Source organism: Diuraphis noxia, unplaced genomic scaffold (assembly GCF_037042655.1).
Source record: "Diuraphis noxia isolate RWA-SAM2 unplaced genomic scaffold, SU_Dnox_SAM2 contig0001, whole genome shotgun sequence".
NCBI lineage: Eukaryota > Metazoa > Arthropoda > Insecta > Hemiptera > Aphididae > Diuraphis > Diuraphis noxia.
In genome coordinates this window covers 61,177,762-61,202,783 of record NW_028301711.1, presented here as the reverse complement: position 1 = coordinate 61,202,783, position 25,022 = coordinate 61,177,762, and the positions used below count along the sequence as shown (strand labels likewise).

General features: G+C 26.1%; 1 protein-coding gene across 9 annotated transcripts in view; it reads left to right on the top strand.

The window, feature by feature from the left end:
• Positions 1-25,022, top strand: part of Rab3-GEF (Rab3 GDP-GTP exchange factor) — a 34,662-nt gene that overhangs the window by 1,961 nt on the left and 7,679 nt on the right. For 7 of the 9 annotated variants that reach the window (XR_016189597.1, XR_016189596.1, XR_016189595.1 and 4 more), the window contains exons 2-30: positions 5,082-5,708; positions 8,295-8,463; positions 8,553-8,685; positions 9,562-9,655; positions 9,859-10,010; positions 10,095-10,239; positions 10,807-10,968; positions 11,060-11,191; positions 11,294-11,364; positions 11,438-11,570; positions 11,641-11,843; positions 12,579-13,030; positions 13,122-13,244; positions 13,352-13,560; positions 15,690-15,866; positions 15,995-16,435; positions 17,322-17,556; positions 17,655-17,750; positions 17,831-17,970; positions 18,043-18,201; positions 18,278-18,457; positions 19,960-20,092; positions 20,483-20,649; positions 21,713-21,889; positions 22,059-22,209; positions 22,325-22,454; positions 22,517-22,733; positions 23,798-24,070; positions 24,571-24,750. Coding sequence is in view for 5 of the 9 variants with exons in the window: in XM_089216748.1 (XP_089072874.1) it covers positions 5,529-5,708; positions 8,295-8,463; positions 8,553-8,685; positions 9,562-9,655; positions 9,859-10,010; positions 10,095-10,239; positions 10,807-10,968; positions 11,060-11,191; positions 11,294-11,364; positions 11,438-11,570; positions 11,641-11,843; positions 12,579-13,030; positions 13,122-13,244; positions 13,352-13,560; positions 15,690-15,866; positions 15,995-16,435; positions 17,322-17,556; positions 17,655-17,750; positions 17,831-17,970; positions 18,043-18,201; positions 18,278-18,457; positions 19,960-20,092; positions 20,483-20,649; positions 21,713-21,889; positions 22,059-22,209; positions 22,325-22,454; positions 22,517-22,733; positions 23,798-24,070; positions 24,571-24,750 (5,214 nt within the window). In the remaining 4 variants the exon portion in view is untranslated. The remainder of the gene's footprint in view (positions 1-5,081; positions 5,709-8,294; positions 8,464-8,552; positions 8,686-9,561; positions 9,656-9,858; positions 10,011-10,094; positions 10,240-10,806; positions 10,969-11,059; positions 11,192-11,293; positions 11,365-11,437; positions 11,571-11,640; positions 11,844-12,578; positions 13,031-13,121; positions 13,245-13,351; positions 13,561-15,689; positions 15,867-15,994; positions 16,436-17,321; positions 17,557-17,654; positions 17,751-17,830; positions 17,971-18,042; positions 18,202-18,277; positions 18,458-19,959; positions 20,093-20,482; positions 20,650-21,712; positions 21,890-22,058; positions 22,210-22,324; positions 22,455-22,516; positions 22,734-23,797; positions 24,071-24,570; positions 24,751-25,022) is intronic. The other 2 variants (XM_089216747.1, XM_089216749.1) reach the window with 2 other exon arrangements.

The window sequence follows — 25,022 nt, the reverse complement described above, 5'->3', positions numbered from 1 at the left end:
TTTAAACCACACGCGTAATGTAGGTAGATCATCCAAAAATAAATGCTTATAAAAAAAATGTATCTCACAGATACTCATGCTAGTTGGAATTAAATATGTATTTCATTTTACTCAATATAAAGTAATTATTATGAATGAAAATATACATATATTTTATAAATGCATTTTTAATCTCTTATTAGATATATGGATATATATAAATATATATATATATATTATAATGAAATTATGTAATACAATTGAGCTATTAGTACGTCTATAAAAATATTCATTCTATTATTTTTCTTTGTTAATGTTATTTTGCTTATTTATTCATTATCATAATTGGCATCTTCTTTGTTTTTCGATAGCATTATATCAAATAGTAATTGCCTTTTTTGCCCTCCTTTAATTTACTTCTATGGTATACTTAAGTGTTTGTGTCATACTTCTATTAAGTCCTTTATTAGTGTTAAAAAACATTGTTTAATTTAGATATTTTTACTTGTTTTATATGATAAAGTTAAAATATTAATAGAAATATTCTGATTTAAAATGTTAATTTATTATAGATACTTTTATTAATATATAACGTTTTCAACAATGTATTTTGTATCAAATAAAATGCAAGTCTGATCATATATGCATAACCTATTATTCGTCAGATATTTGGAACATAGACATAAAAGTTCCCCAAATTTCGAAAAAGTATCATAATTATCTTATTGTAGATAGGTACTGAAAATAATTACAAACAAAAACTATAAAAATAAAATATTAATATAGGTATATATTTAAATTTAATAACATGAAGTTATTGACATCACTTATATACATTTTATGTAAAATTTTGAAGGTGATGCATGTGCAATGTGCATTATATTATGCATGACCCGTATAATTATATAATCTGTGATGACCTAAATGCTTCATGCAAAGCACAAAATCAACACGCGATTGTTATGTTTAATAATAATATATTATAATTTATCTGGAATCTTTGTTACAACTTGTTCAACGGTTTCAGCTTTTAATAGTAAAAAAGATTAATTGTTGTTGGTGCTTAGGTTTTTTCAAGGAAATACTTTTTAACATTTTAATTGAAATATCAAAAAACGTTGATTTTTATGTTTCTTATTCATTCCTCATTAATGTATTAAGAAATATACTGTGTTAATTATATTAAAAAATATGCGTTATATTGGTATAAATGTCTTGACGATTGAAGAACTGAAATTATTTAATTTATACTCAATTTAAACAATGGTTGACAAAACTTATAAAACAATTGGAGATTTGACGTTAGTTATGAGCATCACTATGGCTTTAATTCGATGAGGAAAAATTTGATTGTTATATTATACCATTTTTTAAAATTTCTGTTTACATTTCTTAATTTCTTCTTAATTAATATTATAATGAGCACCATCACCATCTGAATCGACCAAAAAAGTTTGACCGTTTTTGTATTTTTATTGTTTTACAAACAAAAGTAATTTTGACTTTCATACAATTTACGCTGACAAGCTTACGTCAAGCTTATTCAATATATACCTAACTTGTTTTCATAAGCGTGCGCACGGGGGCTTCCTCCCCTGCGAGATTTTCTTCTTCACCAAAATATAATATTATACCTACCAATTGGGGAAAATCTGCTAAGCTAAGGTATTGCCTCCCTTGCCAAGAATACCTACGCACGATTATGCTTGTTTTCATAAAAAGTTATTTTGAATTAAGTATAATACGTTTATACCTATTAAATCCCTACTCTTACTACCCTAACGGAACATTACAACGTTATTAATGTTGTTTACTACTTCAAATACATCGCGTTTGACTTTTGTCATTATTACCAATAGGCCATTACTTATTAATTTATTACTATAGACGAATAACGATACCTATTGCAACTGTAGTTTCAATACTAATTTTATTACATGGCCAAATAATATATACAAGCCTCGGTAGTGGTATTTATATAAATGATTTATGAGCACAGGCCGTACTTATATTGGAGCACACCTTTTGCGGGTTATCCCTCTATATAAGCTTTAAAATTTAAATGCTTATTAATAATTTAAAAAACTACATTTTGTTTATAATTGATATTAACAAATAAACTTTTCTTAGGAAATAAAATTGTCTGATTATGAGTATAAAATACAGCTAGTTAAAAATTTTTAAATAATAATAATTAAATTAAATTTTTGAAGACGCCACCCCTCGTGTTGTTTCCAACTTACAAACGTGCAACATAGCATATTTTATTTTGGTATTTTTAAATTAATTTAAAATTTAAATTGACCCTTATAAAATTTAAAAATTAGAGTTTAATTAGTTATTATTATTACTATCCAAGGCATCTTTAAGGCTTTTATGATATTTTCATTACGAAACAAGTAATGAGCATTTTACAAACTGTCAATTTTTGTAAATTTTTAAATGTTTAGAACTTGTTTCGTAAAAAAAATATCATACAAGACCCTCCTGATTCCCTAGATAATAAAAAATTATGAAAAATTAAATAATCTTACCTTTAAATTGTATAAGAGGTAAATTAAATTAAATTAAAAAAATAACATAGTAAAATTTGCTATGCATTTATGAGACGGAAATGTGTGGGTGTGACGTTCTGACGTCTGCTTGAAACAAGAATTGTTTATATTTTTATGTAAAAAAAAATGAAAGAGTTGGAAAACCAGGTATAACAATAATTTTTAATACACATAACAATAATTATAATTAAAAAATAAAATTGAATTAAACATATTAATAATATTTGATAACTAATAAAACCATTTACTTGTCAATTATGACCTAGATAATGAATATAGACAGATTAATGGATTACAAGCGTATCTCAACTATAAATAGTGGATTATGGATAAAATTAGATATGTCTGTGATAAAATTAAATTATATCTAATTCCAAGTAATGAAATCGTGGGTGGATTGGGCGATACCGTCACGGTTGTCAAATACAATATAGATAATGCTATATTATATCATAATATACAATGTATACTTATTACTTTCTAGTTTCTATAAACATAAAACATTAAAACGTAAAGTACACATCTTTATTTTATATAAAATAACGTTTAATAAAAATGTACAATCTATAGTATATGTACAATTATGACTACAGTGAGTAAATTTGAGAGAGTGATGACAGTGATGGAGTAGTGAAAAGGGAAGTTTATAGTTGAGCTACCTTTAAATGAATCTTAAATTTGTATAACTCAATTTTTGAAAAGGTCTTTGGACCAATTTCGATTTAGACGTCGGGTAGGGTTGCCTGGAAGAGATTATGATTGTAGTTGAGATATAAGTTGGTTTGGAGTACCCGAGTACATACATATAAATAAATATATTCGAGTGATAATTTCATATTAAACGTTAGACATTAGACACTTTGAATCTTATTTAGTTTTTTTGACAAATTAGATGATATGCATTATGCCGTAATACCGTGCATTATATTTTAATAATTTTATTATTTATTTATTTTTTGTGAGATTTTAAACACAGCTCTTTTTTATATTAAATAAAAATACAAAACTTATAATTTAATTATTTAATTTGATTAGGTAATTATATATTTTTTTTAACGACCCTATTGTTTAAAGTAATATAGCCAATATAGGTAATATAATGAATAATTTATTGAAAATAAAATTTTACTTGGGGGAAGCGTTTGTTGTATTTCCATAGCATTATATCTATACGACTATATTTAATATTGATAAGTCAAACAAACGCTTTAGAAAAATAAAACATCATAATAATTATTTTTACAAATATTTGTGGGTGGATTATTTAGTTATTATCTACTATTGACATAAAATAATCTATTTTTAAAACCACGGAAGATAACCATTCAATTAAATACAAACAAAGTTATCTTAGTACAAACATTTTACCCTAAAAAAAGACTCATGAATCACAATCGAAATGCTATAAAATTACAACAATAAAATTAAAAAGGTGGGAAACTGCATTAGCTTTTGCCAAGTGTATCGCAGTAATTGATGTTAAATTTTAATTCAATGATATAAAATCATTATATATTTCTATACGAATAACGATTCTGGGTATTTCTGTTACGCTATAATAACACTATTTAGGTGTATTTGATGATGTTATTGTGACCAAAGTAATTTGTTTTATTATCACCAATTAGTATTACAGTGTAGGTTAGGTTAGATTCATTTTTTTACGAAAATATTGCATTTGAAAATGTATGGTGTGTATAAAATATAATAATATACTCTAAAGTTTTAAGTGGGTATCCAGAAACCCCTTTTGTCTACACTGACCCAGTTATGTAATTACTAATTATTATTATAAAATATGTAATAGTCAAATATCAATTAAAAATTAACTAGGTGCAAAATTAAAAATATAAGCCGATCACTAGATTTCTATCTTAACATCTAGAGCATAGGTTTAAATTTTAAATTTTTACTATGAAATTATTTTACTAAAAATAGCTGATAATCAAATTAGTACATATCTATAGGTAAGTTTTAATTTATTCAATTTACATCATAATTCTTCATAATTCTTCATAATTAATGATTATGATTATGAACATTATGTACCTAAGGTGTATAGAATAAAAAATAGACAGCATAATATTATTTATTTTTAAATGTAATAAATAACCTAATGTAGTCATAAAATGTTTTCAAAAAATTTTCTTTTTTATGAATATTATATCATAGATATCCGTAAATTTTAGTGTTGGATATGTATATTTGGAAAATGTTCATGAAATAATTGCATATTAATATTTTTATGGGTATATTAGAGTGCATATTTAGAACTCTCATAAGCATAACGCATATTTGCATTTTTTTATGAATATCTATATTTCGTGGAATTTTGATGCACATAAAATATGATTAGGTTAGGTATAAATGGCAAAAATACTATTAAACAGTAATAGCCTGTTTTAAATATGGAGATGGTGTGTAGCCATGTGTGTTATAATTATTTTAATTTATCGTAGAATAGAAAGAGTTCAAACTTTGGACAAAACCCAACATACATATTGATATAATATTTATAACATCATGATTTAAATAATATTTTTACAGAGTTGACAATTTATGAACGGCTGTAATGCTTGATTATGACAGACGAAAAATTTCAATACGTTTTCCAAACAAATCAGAAATACTGTTTAGCTGTAGCTGCCAAGATTCATGAAAAAAATGTCTTCAACGATGTAACATAAAACAGTTATCAATATCCAAATCATAATAATTTGTTTATTATGATACAAACACTTCGGTGGCAGGGCTATCCGGTGATGATCTCACGACTGTATAAATACATGTTGAATTTTTCATAGTGTTCTTTTTTTGTTAAACTTTAAACTTGAGCAATACTTATTATATGTATGTAAATACGTAAGACAAACAAACACTCCAAACTGTGATATATCTCCTATATTTTTGTTACGTAAAGCTGCTTAGACAGTACATTTAGCTATACAAAAGTACCTTTATAATATATTATACAAAAAATTACACTTACGTGCTATGAGCGAGAGCCAATTCTTTTGCCCTCGGCTGATCGACTATATAGCTATCGTCGGAGCTCATCCAAATTCTTCGAAAAGAAGTTCTTTATACGAGTTACAAAACAATGGATCTAACAACAACGAATACAGCGGAGTCAGTTCAACTGTGTCCAGTAATGATGAAAACTTTTATATTCAGGTATCTACATTAAATTTTGCATCTTATTGTTCATTAATTAATCATTTTTAAGGAACACTATTTAGGAATACAAAAACTAAATTACCTATATGGTAATATAGGTGCTGCCTACCATCTCGGGTACTATTTATTTTGTGATAGAATATCAAGTGATACTTAAATAATAATTCAGTTGATTTTATTAATTTTATTTCAATGCGTATTTGCTTAGAAAGGAACAGGTTAGTTAGATTTTCTCTGTTTTTTTTTTTCGAATATGTTTCCATGAGCCTGGGGTTCAGAGATTAAGTGCTAAGAAAAACAAAAATTGTTTAATTCATATACAAATAAAAATTTACAATTGTTAGATTGAATTACGTACTTGAAAGTTTACACATTTGGTCATTTGGACAAGTATATTATATTTGATCGAAGGTACTTGCCGTTTTTCCCGAATCGAAATTCCCTAATGGTATTTTACTGAAAGTTCATAAACCTGATAAACTTGAAACTTTTTTATCCTAAACTATCTTAATATTTGAGAAGGTGGCAATGTTAGGTACTAATTATCAGCCTTCTGCTTCAAAGAATATTCGATGATCTCTGTTTCACACTAGTCTTAGTTGTGTACATAAACGTGATCGTCCACAAATTTTTATTTAAAAAAATATTTAATGCAGTAATAATTATTGCTCTGTATTCTCTACTCTTTCTTACGTAATTTTTAACATTCCCAGTATGTTTAGCTTCTGACTAGTAGTTAAGATGTAAGGTCTACACATAAATAAAACCACTATTAATTAATTATGTCATATTCAAACATCATCTCAAATTCCAATTTCATCTATGATAATAAAATAATTAAAAAATCTGTATTAATATTCTATAATAATGCCTGTATACAATTCACATTAAAACGCACTCATTTTATCAAATATCGAAGATATTTTTTATCTTTCGATATAAAATATAAGTCTTCTACCTGTTTTTATTATTTGTATTATTAAAATTACGCAATTCTTAAAATTATTACTGTTTTTCATACTTTAAAAAAAAGCGGGAAAGTGGATATCGCGCTGCCATACAGTAGGTTACAAGTTAATTACTGTAATCGATGGAATTAAATTTGAATCCATTGATCATTGTACACGAAAAACGATTTTGAGCGGAGACGGTTTATCTGTCTAGGATATAATATAGATTATTATTACTTATTAGAATACTTGATTTTCCGGTGGACATTTATTTTTTATTTTTTTTTTTTTTGATAAAGGTAGACAAACTTATAAGGAATCTTGAATTAAATTTTCAAATCTTAGATTTAAAAAGAAAAATTTTTATGAATTTCTATTTAAGATAATTTGAACATTGCCGTAATATTCACGTATTTAATAAAAATTCGAACTTAAAATGCTTATAACAAAAAATCGTGTATATGTATTTTTAATATTTTTCAACTGATATTGAAACAATATGTTGGAAGCCTTAAATTAAATTTTGAAGCTTTTTGACCCAACCAATACAATTTTATTAACATTAATAGAAAAAAAACTAAAAAAGTTGAAAAATTAAAATGTCAGTTAACAGCTAAAAACTAATTAAAATATTTTGAAAATTTTATCGAATATAGAAAATGCCTACGTAAACATTCAGTGAAAATTTCAAGTAACTGCGGTTATTTGTTTTAGAGTAACACCAAAATAAGAAAATCGCTATAAATGAGAAATCTAGTGAAAATCCAATGTTATAAAAATTTCAAACGCTCATAAAAACTTAATTTGACTTTCTGGTAGATATTTATTTTATGATAAAAATTGACAAACTTGTAAGAAATCTTGTATTAAATGTAAGATTTGAAAAGAAAATTTTTATGGATTTCTAGCTTAAAATAATTTGCGAATTTTTGTGATTTTACGTATTTTTTCAAAATTCAAACTTTGAATGCTTATAAAAAAAATTGTGACTATTTCTTTCTTTTATTTTTCAACTGCTATTATAACAATATATTAGGGGTCTTATATAAAATTTTCAAGCTTTTCAACCCAAAAAATATATTTTTATCGATATTAATTTAAAAAAAACTAATAATGATCGAAAATTGCATATGCTTATAAATAGTTCAACTTAAGTCGAAATTTTTGAAAATTGCATGGTGGATAGAATATACTTATATTAACATTCGGTGAAAATTACATGGTCATTTCATCATTTGTTTTAGAGTTACATCAAAAACTAAAATCGATTTTGTCGAAAACTGATTGTGCGTATAATTTTCCGTTTTCCCCTTAATTTTTAGTTTGTTTATCCTGATTATTTAGAAAAATATTGAGAATTTTTTATTCTTAACCCCCCCCCCCCTTCCCCTAAGTACCATCCATATTCACTTTCTGGTCTAACAAGGTACTGAAGTCGAAAATCGAAGCATTTTTACTGCCCCAAAACGTGATGATAGCCACAAAAAAAGCACACATCAGGGTAAAATCATTACATTCCTCGCTCCGCTCAGAATCTAAAATGTTAATAAAATAAATTATTTTTTTACTTCAAATTATATAATTATATACCGACCTACCAAAAATATTAACTTGATGGCTTGGATAATTTTAGAACCCAGAATTACTCCGACGGTATCCAGCAGAAGATCATAAAGATTTTATATTACCAGAAACAATGTCATATTTTTGTCAACCAGAAGGATGTGTTTCCTTCAAGCATAGCCGATCTGAATCGAACAAAGTTACGTCATTTGTATTTACCCTAACAGATAAAGATACAAGTTAGTATGATTCAGCTTGAGAAATCTAATCATTCTAATAGTACCGTAATATATTACATTTTTATTTGATACTTTTTTTTCCTCAATAGCTCGAACTAGATACGGCGTGTGTGTAAATTTTTATAGACGTGTTGGTCAATGTTTTACGAATACATCAAAGAATATCAATGAAGATAGTGGAAATAAACCACAGAACACTCATTCGTCAGTATTTTTAAGATGGTAATACTTCAATATAACTTAATAAGCAGGACATCTAATTTTGAAAGTGCTCATAAAGACTTCTTCAGTCAAAAAAAAAATTATTAATAAGTTTTCTAGTGTATCAAAATACTTAAATTATCAAGGTATAATATACAGGTATATATATAAAAAAAAATTCACTGTTAGTATAATATAAGACAGTATACTATACCTAGGTTTAACAATAAAGTGACATTGTTGAAATACAACATATGATTTTGTTTGCAGTGTTTGCTTTGCACTAATTACTTATTAGTTAGTTAAACTTAAAATTGAAAGCCCTTAAAAAAAATCGGTCACTGCACCATTCGAATCGTATACATTTCTATTCAGTCAAAACAATTAGTTATCTCTAAACAGGTGATTTTAACATAAAATTTAAATAAAAATATAGAAGTTCAGTAAGGTACCTAACACCCTCTTTTACAAGTTTTGCACTTGCCGAAAATAAAATGAGCTTTGCCATTTATTACTTTTTTTAATAAATGATTTATAAATCAAGGAAATTACCAAAAATATGCTAATAAAGTAAATTTTAAATTTTCATATCATATATATTAATTAATAATTATTAATAGGTGAATAATGAATCAATGTGCTACTTGCGTGATTCATATTAATAGATCATATGTATTTGAATATTCATTATTTTAGAATATGCTAAACTTCGGCATATTTTATAAATACAATTAGTAGTTAGATATAAATTAAATGTTCAACTTAAACTTACTTCCTAATTTAAAATATTTAATAAATTAATATTTATCTTGGCAGTTATAGCGAGCCAGCCAATATAATATCTTAAAACCAATATTTATTAATTCCAAAATATATATTAATTTGTTTTATATGCAGTCATTCTTCAACATCCTTTGGCAAATCAATGTCTCAAGATTACCCAACAGATCAATCAAGCGATACAGTTACACAAAATATTTCACCACAGCCGGTAATTGTTCGATTATTGATTTTCATTTAAATTAAAATACTTGGAGTTTTGAACACATCATGTATTTTTATTCATAGTCAAAGAATTAAAAAGATTAGTCTATTTCATTAAATAAATGTTCATTACTAAAAGTATATAAATTATAAATGTTAATTCAATTGTCATGCCTATAAAAAATTATTAATTTTTATTGTACATTTCAGGGATCCCAAGATTTATATTCTCTTACATCTTTGTGTCTTCTTTCTCATCATCCTTTATTTTCTAGTTTTCGTACATGTTTGTTTTATTTAAAAAGCCTTATTGATTCTTGCAATAAAAAAATTAATCGTAGCAGAAAAGAAGGACATAAAAGGTAAATATTAATATAATTATATAACAGTTAACGAATGCCAAATTTTCTGTTTTATAATCATTGGCTTAATGATTCTGTGTATAGAAAAGAATGTATATGGAGTTTATTGACTGGACTTTTAACTCAATCAAATTCACCTAGAATTATAGGATTTATCAAAGAACTTGAAATGTGGATATTACGTTTGCTCAGCACTCCAGTTCCTGTACCAGGGAAGACCAAACTGGAGGTAAGATAAAATGGATTAGAATAACTATCCACGGATTTTTTACTCAAATAATTAAAAAACAATACTTTCCAAATTAATATTTAAATAAATCTCAAACACTTTTAAATAATTAGCTACTGGTTACATTAATTGTGATTTCATTAATTACTGTTTATTACTTTCCAGTCTGTTTTTAATTTAAATATTTTTGGTCAACGGAGCATATCCACAAGTATCATCATAATCGTAATTTTCCTAGAATAAATATTGTAATTTATAATGTACCTTTTTAATTTCATTCCATTATTATTTCATTTTCCCTTAATTTCTAAATAATTTATTTATATAGGATCTATAATACCAAACAATTAATTTAGAATTTAAGCATTTAACCTTACTAAAAACGTACAAAACACATCAGCAAAAATATTAATTTTTTTAAACTTTTTATTCGGTTTATATAAGTCTTAAACTTAAAACGATTGATCTATTTGAGTTCTTCGTGCGTTTACACTTTATTTGGTTTAAGATAAATACTTACTTATACTTATAAGTTATAATAGTTGTGATTTATATTTGTACCTATAGGTTTATTTATTTTCACGAAACGAGCGACAGCTACCATTAGTCATCGCGTTACCCGACCACACGAGATTTTCACTGATTGATTTCCCTTTACATTTACCATTAGAGTTGTTGGGAGTAGATACGTGCCTCTATGTATTAACTATTATATTATTAGAAAGTAAAGTGAGTACTCTACATAATAAATATTATATCTAAAATTATTCGATTAATTATCAACTACCTTGTATTTTACTAATGTTACTATAAACTTTAGGTCGTCTTCCAATCAAAGGATTATAATGCTCTCACTATGTCAGTAATGGCTTTAGTGGCCCTTATGTATCCTCTGCAATACATGTTTACTGTTATACCATTGCTGCCTACTAGTCTACCAAAATCGGAAATGGTATAATAATTTTAAAAAAACACAATATTATATTAATATACTATTTCACTTATTTGTTAAATGAATATTTTATAATTAAATTTCTATTTGTGTAATTTTCAGCTATTCGAAAGTCCCGTGCCTTATGTGGTTGGAGTTCCGTCCAGTTTTTTTTTAACAAAACGAGATTTCAGGTTAGTTGAGGGTAATCTACCAATAAACATGTTGGTGTTATTGTATTACAATAAACAATCTTTTATGTTTCAGATTTCCAAAAGACGTTTGGATAGTAGATTTAGATTCGAATAAAATAACACCACCTATAGTAGTTAACCGAGAAGATGCTATACCACAGTTACCCAAATCTGAATCGTTAATTTTGAAAAATAATTTGAAATCTGTAATTATTATCAAAACGAATAAACTTGATAATAAAATAATTCATTTTTATTTAATTTCTATTAAAATAGGCATTAAATGGACTTTCACGAATAAATATTAACAATAAAGCAACAAATAGCTTTCCAGAAAATGAAGTTATGTCAACAATGCGGCCTGCGATGGAATTTTCAAGTACAGGCGAAGATATCTCAAAAAGAAATATGGAAAACTTTCAATCAAGAAGTAATTTCATAAACACTGATAACAGTGCAAATCGAGGAAACGAAATAAGGTAGTAATAATATTTTTTTATTGGAGTGAATTCTGCTGTCTAAGCTGCATACATATTATACTGACATACTTACAGAGTATCTGCTATCAAAATCGACTCTAATAATTATGTATGTAGGTACCTACTTATTCTCAATGTTTCTAACACTAATCAACATTTATAAAAATTCTTCTATTTTCATAATAAAAGATACAAAAACATTGACTTTAAAAATCAGTAATCACTAATGCTAAATATTCAGCCTTTTCAGATTAATTTTTTGTAAACGATTACTGTTATTAGGGCAACGGTTAGGTACATATTTTGTTATTACTTTTCATTCAATGGCTGTATGATGTTAGCAAAAAATATTTTATAATTGTTTAATACCTATATAGATTTGATCATTTTTTAGTAAAACCAGACTCATAAATTGGTAATCTTAAATTGTTAATATGTTAGATACACCAAAAAAAAAAATTGTTTGTAATATGTTCGTAAACATAATTGTAGCTTTTCTGTTGACAATTTTAGGAATCTGGATTTAGAAAATTGAATTTAAAATAGTTATTAGGTATAAGTTGCCATGTAATTTTAATGTATTTTACTATACATAATACTTAGGTACTAGCTGTTGGTAAATTTTCCAATAATCAAATCATTGAATTAAAGGTTAATTAGGCATCCACTGCACTAACTATCATACATTTACTTTTCCTTCAACAATAAAATCGTAAACTTGGTCCTTTTTTTTAGAAGACAAATCTCGACGAATTCAGCGTACAACACAGTCGATATCGATTCGGTGGATATTGCGATCAGGGTGGCTATGGTTCGTTTCTTTTTGTCCGGCGACGTTTTGGCTAATCTAACAGAACATTCACGGACATTGAGGCTCTACCCTAGACCTGTAGTATTCTTTCAAATCAATTCTTTTCTCAAGAGCAGGCCTAACCCGTCACTTTTCACTTGTCAACTGTCTCGAACACAAGCAGTAGATTATTTCGCCGAATGGGCATTGACACCGAACAACGTAGTCTTCCAACGAATTCAAACCGGTGTTAGTGACCCATCCATGATTGGCGATAAGCTTAAATGGTTTGCGAATACCTTAGAGCCTGTTGTATTTACCGTCTGGCAAGAAAATTGTTCGATTCAAAATATTATGAATGCCAATGTAAATTCTGAACGACCTTCTTTGGCATTGGGTAATAGCATTTCTGACTTATAAATTAACACACAAATGTTTTATAATATATAAGAGACAAATATATAGATACTAATTTTGTATTTACATAGCTGATGGGAGTCGTCGGTCCGACAGTGACGGTAGCGATAGTAGTAGCAGCGAAGACGAGAGACCAGAAATTTATGGTGAAGATTTCAAAGCCAATGTTACTAGTGAAAAAATTCTGAAGATAGGTATTTATTATAATAATTTGTGTAATATTCAAATATATGCTGACATGCTGTAATATATACTTCTTTAAATTTTATACAAATAATAAATATTAAATATATGTATTTAGAAAGTCAAAGACTCAATATTGGACCAATAGTACAAGGAGTACACACTGCTTATGAACCTCCAATAACATTACAACTACCAATGGCATCAGACGATAGCCCAGATGAGGATGGAACCGTAGAATCAATTGGCAGTAAATCTATCGGATCCTCACCGTCCAGTAGCCACAGTGACATGAGCTCACCAATGTTTAAACCCGAATCAATAATAGTTTGTATTTTTTATTAAACTATTACAGATCTAAACTATAAACGAGTGCTTGAACATAAAAAGATCATTTTTAAAGATCGATAATTTATAATTTAATCGACATTCATGAATACCATATCAAAATAATTAAACTATATCTACCAATGTACATAAATTATCAAGGCTAGAATTATTACTCAATAAAGTTACCTACAATTTAAATAAATATCGTAATAAAAAACACTTAACTGGATACATATTATTTTATAGAATAATACCTATTTTACACAAGCTTATGAACAAATATTAATAATTAATACATTTAATTACAACTATTATATACAATAATATCGCATTCAATTAAATCGGTCAATAATAATTTGTGTACAAAATATTTATTTAAGAATTCTGAACATTAATAATTATACCTACAATCATCATCGTATTAATTTTTTGTTTGAGTTAATTGTTATATTATACAAATTATGTAACTAATGCATTAATTTGTTATAAAACAGAAAATAGATAAAAATATATGGTAATATTATAATTCATAGTTCAATAGCAATTCCTACGATATCTTAATCATTGTTCTTATTATTTTTAGATTAAGTACTTAGGTAGTACCTATTTATAAGCTATAGACAATAGACACTATACCTACATAAAATACAACAGCCCATTGATTAAACTTGGCAATTTGAGCACATAAATGAGAACAATAAGGATTTCAACGAGTAAATAATTTATTGAGATCGCGTGATAGTTATTGATGCGCATATTGCAGCAAAAAATATATTTAGACACATAAAAAGTAAATTACCTACAGACAGTAAAAATACATATTATAATTTTATATTTAATTAGTATTTATAGACATTTTATTTCAGTTTTATATTTAAAAATGATTTATATTTATACATTATTTAAATGTTAAAAACACAAAATTCATACCTGGTTTCTCAAAATATTGATTAACTTAAAAATCATTATTAATTTATATATTATATGTATAGAGATATTAAATACCACCATTGAATTTCATATAAGTAATAAAAATTAAATTAAATATATATTGGATCGATTGTCATAGAATAGTTACTGGTTACTGACAATCATTAAAATTATTAAAATTATTTTAAATAATAAAAATACGAACTCAAGAAAAGCCACTGTTGAATTCAGTCCTTGTATTTGACTTTCAGAAATAGCTGCATTATTTTTTATTCTATTAAATTCTTCTGCTATGGATTCTTTTACTATATACATGAAAATAAGTTCTTCATTAAGTTTTAACAAATATTCTTGAAGTTCCTATATTAATTCAATATATTATGACACATTTGATTAAAAAAATATATTACCCATGAAAAATTCTTGTTGTGAACTGAATAATAGGATTTTATGTATTCAGTTATCTTATGTCCTCAAGTTTGATACCACCTACTAACCATACTTGGCGTAGTCTTAAAAACAAAAACCCAAGGTAGGTATTTAATTTTGATATATTCTTAGAGAACTCTGAACTTATTAAGACCCAGATTATTTTGTTTATTAGTAAAATAACCTGGAACTATATTGGTTTAGACATATTAAATTTGATTTTAAATCTGCCTTAAGTAACCTCAAGTTTATCAGGCATTAAACTTACCTATTTAAAAGCTTTGTTGTTGTTAATCTGCTATCACAGTTTTTAGAATTTTCAGTTAAAAAAATTGAATTATTTCCTATTATTAGTTATCAAAATAGTACATATAATTGAAACAAATAGTCAATTTTGTAAACTTGAATCTTTACGTATGTATGAAGTGAAATATCTTTACCTCAATGTAACAATTAAAATAATTATAGCTTTTAAAAACTACAGGTTCACAATCTATAGAATAATATGATGTTAAAATTTAATGAATATAGGAATGTGCTCAACTTGCCATACTCAAATAGTCAAATTACATATCATGTAGAAATGTAGAGTACATATTTTAGCATAATATATTAATTTATTCCAATGAATTAACGTTTCATATCTTTATAACCTACTGCTCCTCCAACCTTTCACAATTCAACATTATAAATTATAAATTAAGTACATTTTTAACTTCAAGTCATTAATATAAATACAATCCGCAAATATATTTATCAAATTGTAGGATATCGTTAGATGTAGCCAATTTCAACAATCACCTTCACAATTGACTGCAACTGTTACGGGTAACAAACTTCTTCTAAGCAGACAAAGTACAGGTGGTAGTGATTCTGCTTTAAACCATGTAGTTGTAGCACAAAAACAAAATAGTAATTTTAGACCTACATCACATACATCTACAGTAAGTTGAAGCAAAAACTGTACACTTAACATTATGTTATAAATAAAATTATACAGAAATAAGACTTATCAAATTATGATAATTGTATTTATTTAAACATAATTTCTGGGTATTTTTTAATATTTTAGACATCTGAATTCTATCAAACATTACCAGTAGCAACAGAAAAGAAACAAAATATTATACCTAGTCCACCCTCATCAAGAAAGGGAAGTTTAAGTAGCTTACACCAACAATTGACAAGACAATCCAGTCAAAACAATTCAATATTGGAACATTTTGCAACTCAAGCAAAAGAACTTGTTAGAGAAACAGCCAGGCAAAGTAGTCAAGAAGGAGCTGGAGGAATACTAGCGCATGTAGCAGATAAACTGACCACTCAAGCAAAAAAAGCTGCAGGCGAAGCTACAAAATCTGTACATGAAGCTAGTAAAAGTGCATTTGAAGCCAGTAAAACAGCGGCTGGTGTTAGTAAAAACACTTTTGATGATTTAACATATGTCGGAAAAAGCACAATTGGTGATCTCACAAAAAGTGCAAAACAAGTAGCATCAAAAAAAGGATTTAAGGTAGGAGCTATATTTGTATAGTTTTTATTAAAAATCGCTTACCTATACCTATGTCCTATAATATTTATTAAGCTTTCAATGTCAATGTTTATTTTTAGCAGTTATTATATTATTTTTAATAGGTAGTTTTAATATAAAAACATAAACTGAAACACTAAGTCTAAGTGTAGGTATCTCCATAATTATTCTATACATCCAGTTAAAAAATAAAAATGTATTCATTCAAGAGTCCAGAAAAAAAGAGTCACATTAATATTTTCTTTACTGATGATACTAATCAAATAAAAGTATGATATTCACTAAAATTATGTATACCATACAATACCTTATGTACCTATTTTAAAAAATAATCATAAATTAAATATAACAATTTGATTACAGAAAAAAGTATAGAAAACAATTATTTTATGGTGGGTAGAAAATGTACAATACATTTTATTAATGAAAATATGAAAATAATGAATAATTATATAGTTATATTATTTTAATTTTGAACAAATTTAAATTATACCCAATAAAAAGAGTAAATTGTGCAAACACATTTCAGGTATATATATTTTTGGCATAAATTGTATAGACTATATGTACTATCCGACACATTTAGGTACATTGTTGTCTAAATCAACGTAACTCTCAATGTCTGATAAATTTTGGTACATTTGACTTTGGTTATATGCGTAAGGTTGGCTCAATTAAATAATTTTATTATTTTTATTTAAGTGTAAAATAATAAAAATTATACTAATTTTTTTGAATTCTACTCTGAAATCTATTACATATGATATATTAATATAAATAAATATTACTTAGTGTATCTGTATAATATAAATAATAAACATATTACATATTATTTTGTATAGATTTAAAATTCATATTTATTTTATAGGTAGGATTATTAGGCGAATCTACGTCTTTAAGTTTACAGCAGCTGAGTTTTGATGATGAAATAAATGAGAATAATCCACCATCTAATCCAGTTTCAACCAGTTCTGTTTCGGAAATTAGAAAATCATCAGTAACATCAATGGGAACTGGTGCCACAAAAGATTTTTTTTCAAATATATCAAATGATATAAATGGATTGGCAAATCAAACAACAAGCATGTTTACTGATTTATTTGGTAAGGTTTTGCAAAAAAAAATATGTACATTTTTTCAGCTACACGGAAAATACTAAATAATAAGTATGGATTTAATGAAATTTAATATCATATATTAGGTGGTAATAAACAACAAAAAAATAGTAAATCATCGCTTACATTGCCAGTGACTAAAACTAAGGAACGGACTTCCTCTGGACCTTTTCCAACAAAAGGTAAAACCACTTTTTTTAATCTTTTCTTTATTATAAAAAATGTTGTATTTATATTTAATGTTGTATTTTTTTATTTTTAGCCGGGCGTAATGATTTAGTTGAGAAATCTACTTTGATCCGTCACTCAAATCCAAGAAAACTAAGTGAAACATCAAAAATACCAAATAAAAAATCAGTCAAACCTAACAGTCACATGGACAATGAAACATTTTTAAAGGACGTATGATGCACCAACTTATCATTTTTAATAGATAAATGAATGTATAACCTAATTGATTGTTGTAAATCTTAGGTAACAAAACAGATTCTTGATGGAGATGGGATAGGTTGGTTGAAGCTCAGTAGATTCAAAAAATTAATGGAAGAAGAGGGCTACCGGAATTTAGTAGTTAGTAAACTTAACCGGACATTGGATAATAAAATTAGTCCAAGTGATCACATTGATGATGTGGTAATGATTTAACACTTATTTGCTATGAATTTCCATTTGATTATATGGAATTAAAATGACATTTTCTCCCTTTTAGTATATAAATAGATTTGTTTGGAAAGGGATGCTTAAAGCCTTACTAGCAATTATCCATGGATTAGAAGTATCTTTTGGTAATCAATGTGGAGGTGGTTTAGCATCTGCATTCCAAGTATTAGAAATAGCTCATACTCATTATTGGGCTAAAGACATATCTATGACTGGTTTTGAATCTCAAGTAAATGTTCACATTTTGTATTTTTATATAACATTGAACGATAGATTAATTTTTAGTTTTAAACAGATGTATTTGTTATCATAAATTGCAATTAAATGCATTTAACTCATTTAAGTAAGTGTTGGTTATTATTGAAAAAATATATTATAATCCAAAATTTTAAATTGCAATCAGATAGGTACATAGAATTAAAAAAAAATAATTGTTTGAATATTATGGAATTTTGAGTAGTTGAGTAAAAATATTACCTATATTTTCAGCTGATAAGCGTTTAAAAAAAAAAACAATTCTAATACTATTATATTATTATTTAAACAATATCCATTTAATATTATGAAAATAACATTATTCCTGTTGTTTAATAATCCCTATCTTTCTCTAATTTTTACTAAGATTTTCTAAAATTATAAAAGGTTTGGTTTTAACACTGTTATGTAATATTGACAATATTGTTCATTAAAACTATTGAATGGATTCAAAAGTGAGTTCTTACTATTTAAGAAATCTTGATTGTTTGAAAAGGTTTTAAGTATACCTACTTCTATAGATCTAACTTTTATTTCTGGAAAATTGATGAATGAAATTGGATATGTCCATGGTGCATTTGTCTGGTTTTTATAACGGCTTAAAAAAAATTCTTCATAATCATTCACTAGATATTATGTTTGTTTTACCGTATTAAAAATATACTAATTTATTTTTTCTTGGGTGAAAGTACACATAAATCAATAATATCATGAAGTTATTACATTTAAACCAAAATCCAAAATATACCTAGTGCTATATCCAATACAAATTTGCGCACAAGCCACAAAGTGAGGTAAACCAATGCCGAGTTTCCCTAGAACACAAGTTATTTACACTTAAACCAAATAACACTGAATGCCAGATTTTATAATTGTTCATTTATCCTTTGATTAATGTTGGGTAGTACAGCTAGTATATCATATAATAGGTTAATAAAGAAATATAATTAAAGTTGATCAAACTTTCATTTCTTGATAATCCACAAAAAATATTGCAAATGAAATAAGAGCTAAATAATATTTTTACTGGCGATTTTATTATAACAGAGCAATTAATTTAGTCCATGAAAGACGTAGAAAATATATAGTTTATAGCTAAAATATTTTGTATAGGTAATATAAATAATGCAATTTTTCGTCATCAAAATGTGTGTATCATTGTGTGTTCTTAGTTCCTTACAAGTTACAAGTTACAGCAAAAGAAAGATCTAAATAGTCTTTGCATTAAAATTACATGTAGGTTTTTATTGCATCTGCCAAATTTTTAGTAGGTACTACACTCCTAAGAGGAATAAAATTCATCATGATAGATTAGATAGACAGGCATACTATATTTTTAAGGTTCTTTAAAATTATTCAGAAAATTATATTTTGTTAATTTATTCTTTCACTAAATAGTTAGATAATTATACCTAACTTATTGAATTTCAAGATCAATTATATATCTATCTATTTTATTATTATTTTCATATATAGATGTCCAGTCCATACAGTAGCCGTGAAAATGTACAATCACCACTGCAGAGTCCAAGTATTGCTGGTTCACCAATATCGAGTGTTTATCAAACATCTAGGAAATCTTCTCAGACCAGTACATCTGGACTATCTGGTAAAATTTTTATATATGTTTAACTATGAAAAACATATTATATATCAATATATACAATGTGTTTCTTTTAACCCTATACAGTTATAGGAATAGGATAAATAAGTACTAACCTAATTAATATACTTTTATAATCTCCATTCATCAAATTTATCAATAAACTATAAAATATGTTATTTCTATTCAAATATATATGTATTTAAATTTACCAATACCAGAACAATTAATTTGCACACAAAAATATTTCCAAAACCAGTTAATATGTATTTTTTGAGAAAATGTAAATGTATTTTTAAAAGAATCACTTTGTATATGATAAATACACACTTGAAGATACTTTTCTCAAACTGTATTACTTTTAACTAAATCATAATATTCAACATTGTTGTTTAGAATGTAAAAATAGTGGAGCTGGAAAATTTTCCCATGAATTTTCATTGGTTGATGATGGTGAAGGATCAACTTCTAATCCTTCTTTAAATGAAACGTTCAATGATTTAATAAATATCGAAAACAATAAACAAGAACAAATTTCAACAAATCCTTTTTTGGAAAACGAAGTAAATAATAATAATTAGTATTATTATATATTTAAATTTATTGTACATTATATGATTTAACCATGGTAAATTTTGTATATGATTTTAATTAATTTTTACTTATAATATATAAGAATATATATAATTTATAAATTGAATGAAAAGCTGCTTTCAAAAAGATCTGACAACCATATGTTGTATCATCATGTTAGGAAATTATATTATGAGCAAATGTAAAAGTTCAGTAAAAATATTTTGGTAATTAGGTACTTTTAATTAATATTTTATTGAAATAAAAAAAAAATTTTAATCAAAATTATTTACATAGGTACTTAGTATTATAAAAATTACTTTTAAACTACTTAATTTGATGAAATTAGTATAATTAAATCTTAAATAATTAAAACTAAAGCTTAAGACAAAATACAAATATTATTCACTACTCGTGCAAAAAAAATTAATTTAGATATATACTATCTCATATTTAAATGAAATATTTACCAATTCATTGTTAAATAAAGTTATGAAAGTTGAAAAAATGTCTATGAAATATTGACGCAAATTATAAATAAGTTGTGCATACTGTTTAACGGCTGCATAAATTGTATGTCAGCGGCCTAAATGCAGCTTCAAGTACATTAGAAACGTTAGAGTATAACCTAGGTATTTTGACGTTGATCAGAAGATTAAATCAATTATTTGCTTCATAAGCACATAGAAATAGAACTGACAATCAAAGTGATGCAGTGTTCATATGAGATTTATAAAATTTGATGGATAATTTGTGTTATTCAAATAATAATATTTTATGATGATAGAGAGCAATTATAGTCTTCACAGACATTTTTAATGTCAACACATTTTAACAATCTATACCTCAAAATAATACTGTACTTACCTGTAATTTATTAAAATTGGTTATTTGAATATTTTTAAATTTAAAAAATTAAAACACTGGGATACCAATACAATATGAATAATCACATATTTTGAATTAGATATAATGAATAATTGTATTGATGGTAAAATAATTTTAACCAAATATTTTTGGAGAGTACCTAAAAACACATACTCAATTATTTAGGGAGAATTATCATCCATTGGACCGATAGTAGTATCAGATGAATCCAGTTGTAATAGTAGTTCAGTTCTAGTTAAAAATCCATCATTTTATTTGAAACGGATGACAAATAATAACAGCAGAAGTAATGCATCATTCTTTCGAAGTGCTGTATCAGACAGCGAACTTGATAATACGGGAGTAAGTATAACGAAAAGCTTAAATTGTTTCAGTGAATTAGAAAACACATATAGTATCACATTTTATTAAAATTAGTACTTAACAATTTAAAATAAACCTAACAAAACCTAAATTATTTTAGACTTTACTTACAATTAAAATATAGAAAACAAAATATTTCCCATTACAGCTTTTCAAGGCAGCTAACAAAAATCGCACTCAAAGTATTTGGTCCAGTAAATCATCACTAAGCGCTGGATTTCGATATCATGGAGGTAATTTGTTAAATACTGCATCTGGGTTCCCTAGTCCAGAATCGGGGCGTACTTATTTGTTTGAAGGTATTTATATACATTTATGATTAAACATTTAAAAAAATATTAATTATTTAAAATAAAAAATGTAAAAAAGACAATGGTTAAAAAATAAAATTATAGTTATAATAATGTTATAAAGGTATAATTGGAAAAGAACGTAGTACAATTTGGGATCAACTAAAATTTTGGGAAGATGTATTTATTGATGCTGTTAGCCAAGAGAGAGACATGATAGGCATGGATCAAGGACCAATAGAAATGATGGAAAGGTCTATAATAATAATAAAACTTATATTTTTGAATTGTTGATGTATTAATAATCATCTAATAGGTATAAAAATCTTAACCTAAGTGAGCGGAAACGCCTAGAATACGATGAAGACAAGCTTCTATCCATAATGATATACAATTTAATTGCATTTATGATCATGGTAAATGTTCCAAAGGAAAGCATCATGAAAATTGTTAGAACTTTAGTCGGGAAAAGTAGAGTAACAAATTGTTATGCTACTGAAATTACAAGCCTTATGTCTCAACTATCCAATTTGGTAAGTTCCAACTTCCAACATGCTTAATTTTTTATTTGATATAAGCTTACCAACCATAGATTCTACCATTTTTGATATATTAAATAACTTGATAACCTAGTTTACTGTAAAAAATCTATAAAAAAAAATTCTTACTCAAAATAACATTAAATATTTCAAAATTATTGAATAAGTATACCAATTAATTTATGGATAAAATGTAATAGATTTAAGGTTTATTGATATTTATATTTTTTTAAATTTAATAATGTTTAAAATTGTATGTGCTTTGCTTCTTCGTAACTATAAATTGTTAACACTACATTATATAAACAATTATAATTTAAACAAGGATAATTGATTGGGAGGGGGATAATGATTGCTACTCGTTGCTATACTTAATAGCATAAAAAAACATACACCTAATCTAAATTACTATATTTTACGATATTTATAAACATTTTTAGTTTTCAGTTTACCTACTTAGATTTTGTTCTATATCAATAAAACTATTTTTGATTGGTAAAAAACTTATCACAGAATTCCTCATAAGTTGCTATTATAACAATTTTAAACTACTAATGATATACTTATAGGCAATTTTGTTTTTTATTATTCAAAGTTCAAATTTTGACAAGTGTTCAAAAAATTACAAATCATTTTGTAAGTGATTAAAACCTTATAAATGTTCAATTTTTATAGCTAAGACTTGAAATAAATTTAATATAGTGAAAACTCCATTAACAGACAGCTTTAATTAACAGGCATATCTCAATAAATAGGCAAAGATTACTTTAACCTAGGTACCTATCATATGATAGTGATATAAACTTATAGGTCATCTTGATCAGGATCGTTTTTCGAAGGCAATGATTTGTCATTGAATTCCAAATTTAACACATTCATTACAGTGGTCCTGGCCCACTTAACATCTTATCCCACATTATGTTTATATTTAAATTAAACTGGTATTAAACTCTATTCTATATATTTTATACAGCATACAATACTATAGTACATTTTGGTCTAGAGTTAATTATTTGATTAATATTAAAACAAAACTATTTATTTTGTGTACTATATAGAATGGCAATGACGTTGATTTGAAGCCATCAAATTCAAGACAGGCACATAGGCAAAGCTTTGCTGTACATTGTGGTGATTCTACTGGGGAATTGTTGTTCTTAGAAGTTAGAGATGACGGACTAGTTCTGAGATCAGTTAGCGGAGTGATTGTCAGTAGATGGTGGTATGAACGCATTGTAAACATGACTTACAGCCCTAGAAGTAAAATATTTTGTCTTTGGAGAACCGCCAACGGTGGTCAACTTCAACTGAACAAATACTATACAAAAAAAGTAAGTGCTAATTACATTACCAACCAACTAAATAATATATTCAATGAAGTAGTGAACTTAAATTTTGTAAGCAGAGTCAAATATTTTTATCTAAGTCTCATTCACTAGGTACAATTGGGGGGGGGGGGGAGGCTTAATAGTTAGTACTGTTAGTAGTTACCTATTACAACTATGTATACTGTTTGCATTATATTCAGCGATATGCGAACTTTTTTTTTTTAATATTACAAAGACATTAGTTAAAGCAACATTTCTCAAATGTTTTCAATCCTAAAGTTGTTAAAATAGATCTATGGAGCCCCAAAATCCACTCTATATTTACAGAACTTCGTCTTTAAGCAATAGTTATTAATTTAATAATATGATTAAAAATTATTTTAACTACATTATGATCCATAAAACCAGCAATCTTTAATTGGTGTTCTTATACACAAAGACTTTTTTTTTTAAGAAACATGAGTAATTAAGAATTTTTTCATTCAAAATTTTACGCTATACAGTGCAAAGATTTATATGCACGTATCAAACATTCCATGGAAAAAGCCGCAGAGAGAGGTCAGGGTATCATTCCTGGAGTTGAATTAGGAGGCGAGTTTCCTGTTAAAGATATGGCAACTGGGGAAGGTGGTATACTTCAAGTTTGCATGGAAGGTGTTGGTTTATTATTCGCTGATAGTAAGGTAAGTAATAAATAAATTGCATGTTGCAGCAACAATGATATATATTACTATTATGCGTTTTATTGTTGTTACTATTACTACTACTATTAAAATTATTGTTATTGTTGTTGCTGTTATTATTATTATTATTAATACAATATTATTATTATTATTATTATTAATAACAATATTATTATCATTATTATTATTATTATTATTATTATTATTATTATTATTATTATTATTACAATACTACTATTAATATTATTATTTTATTATTATAATTATTTTTT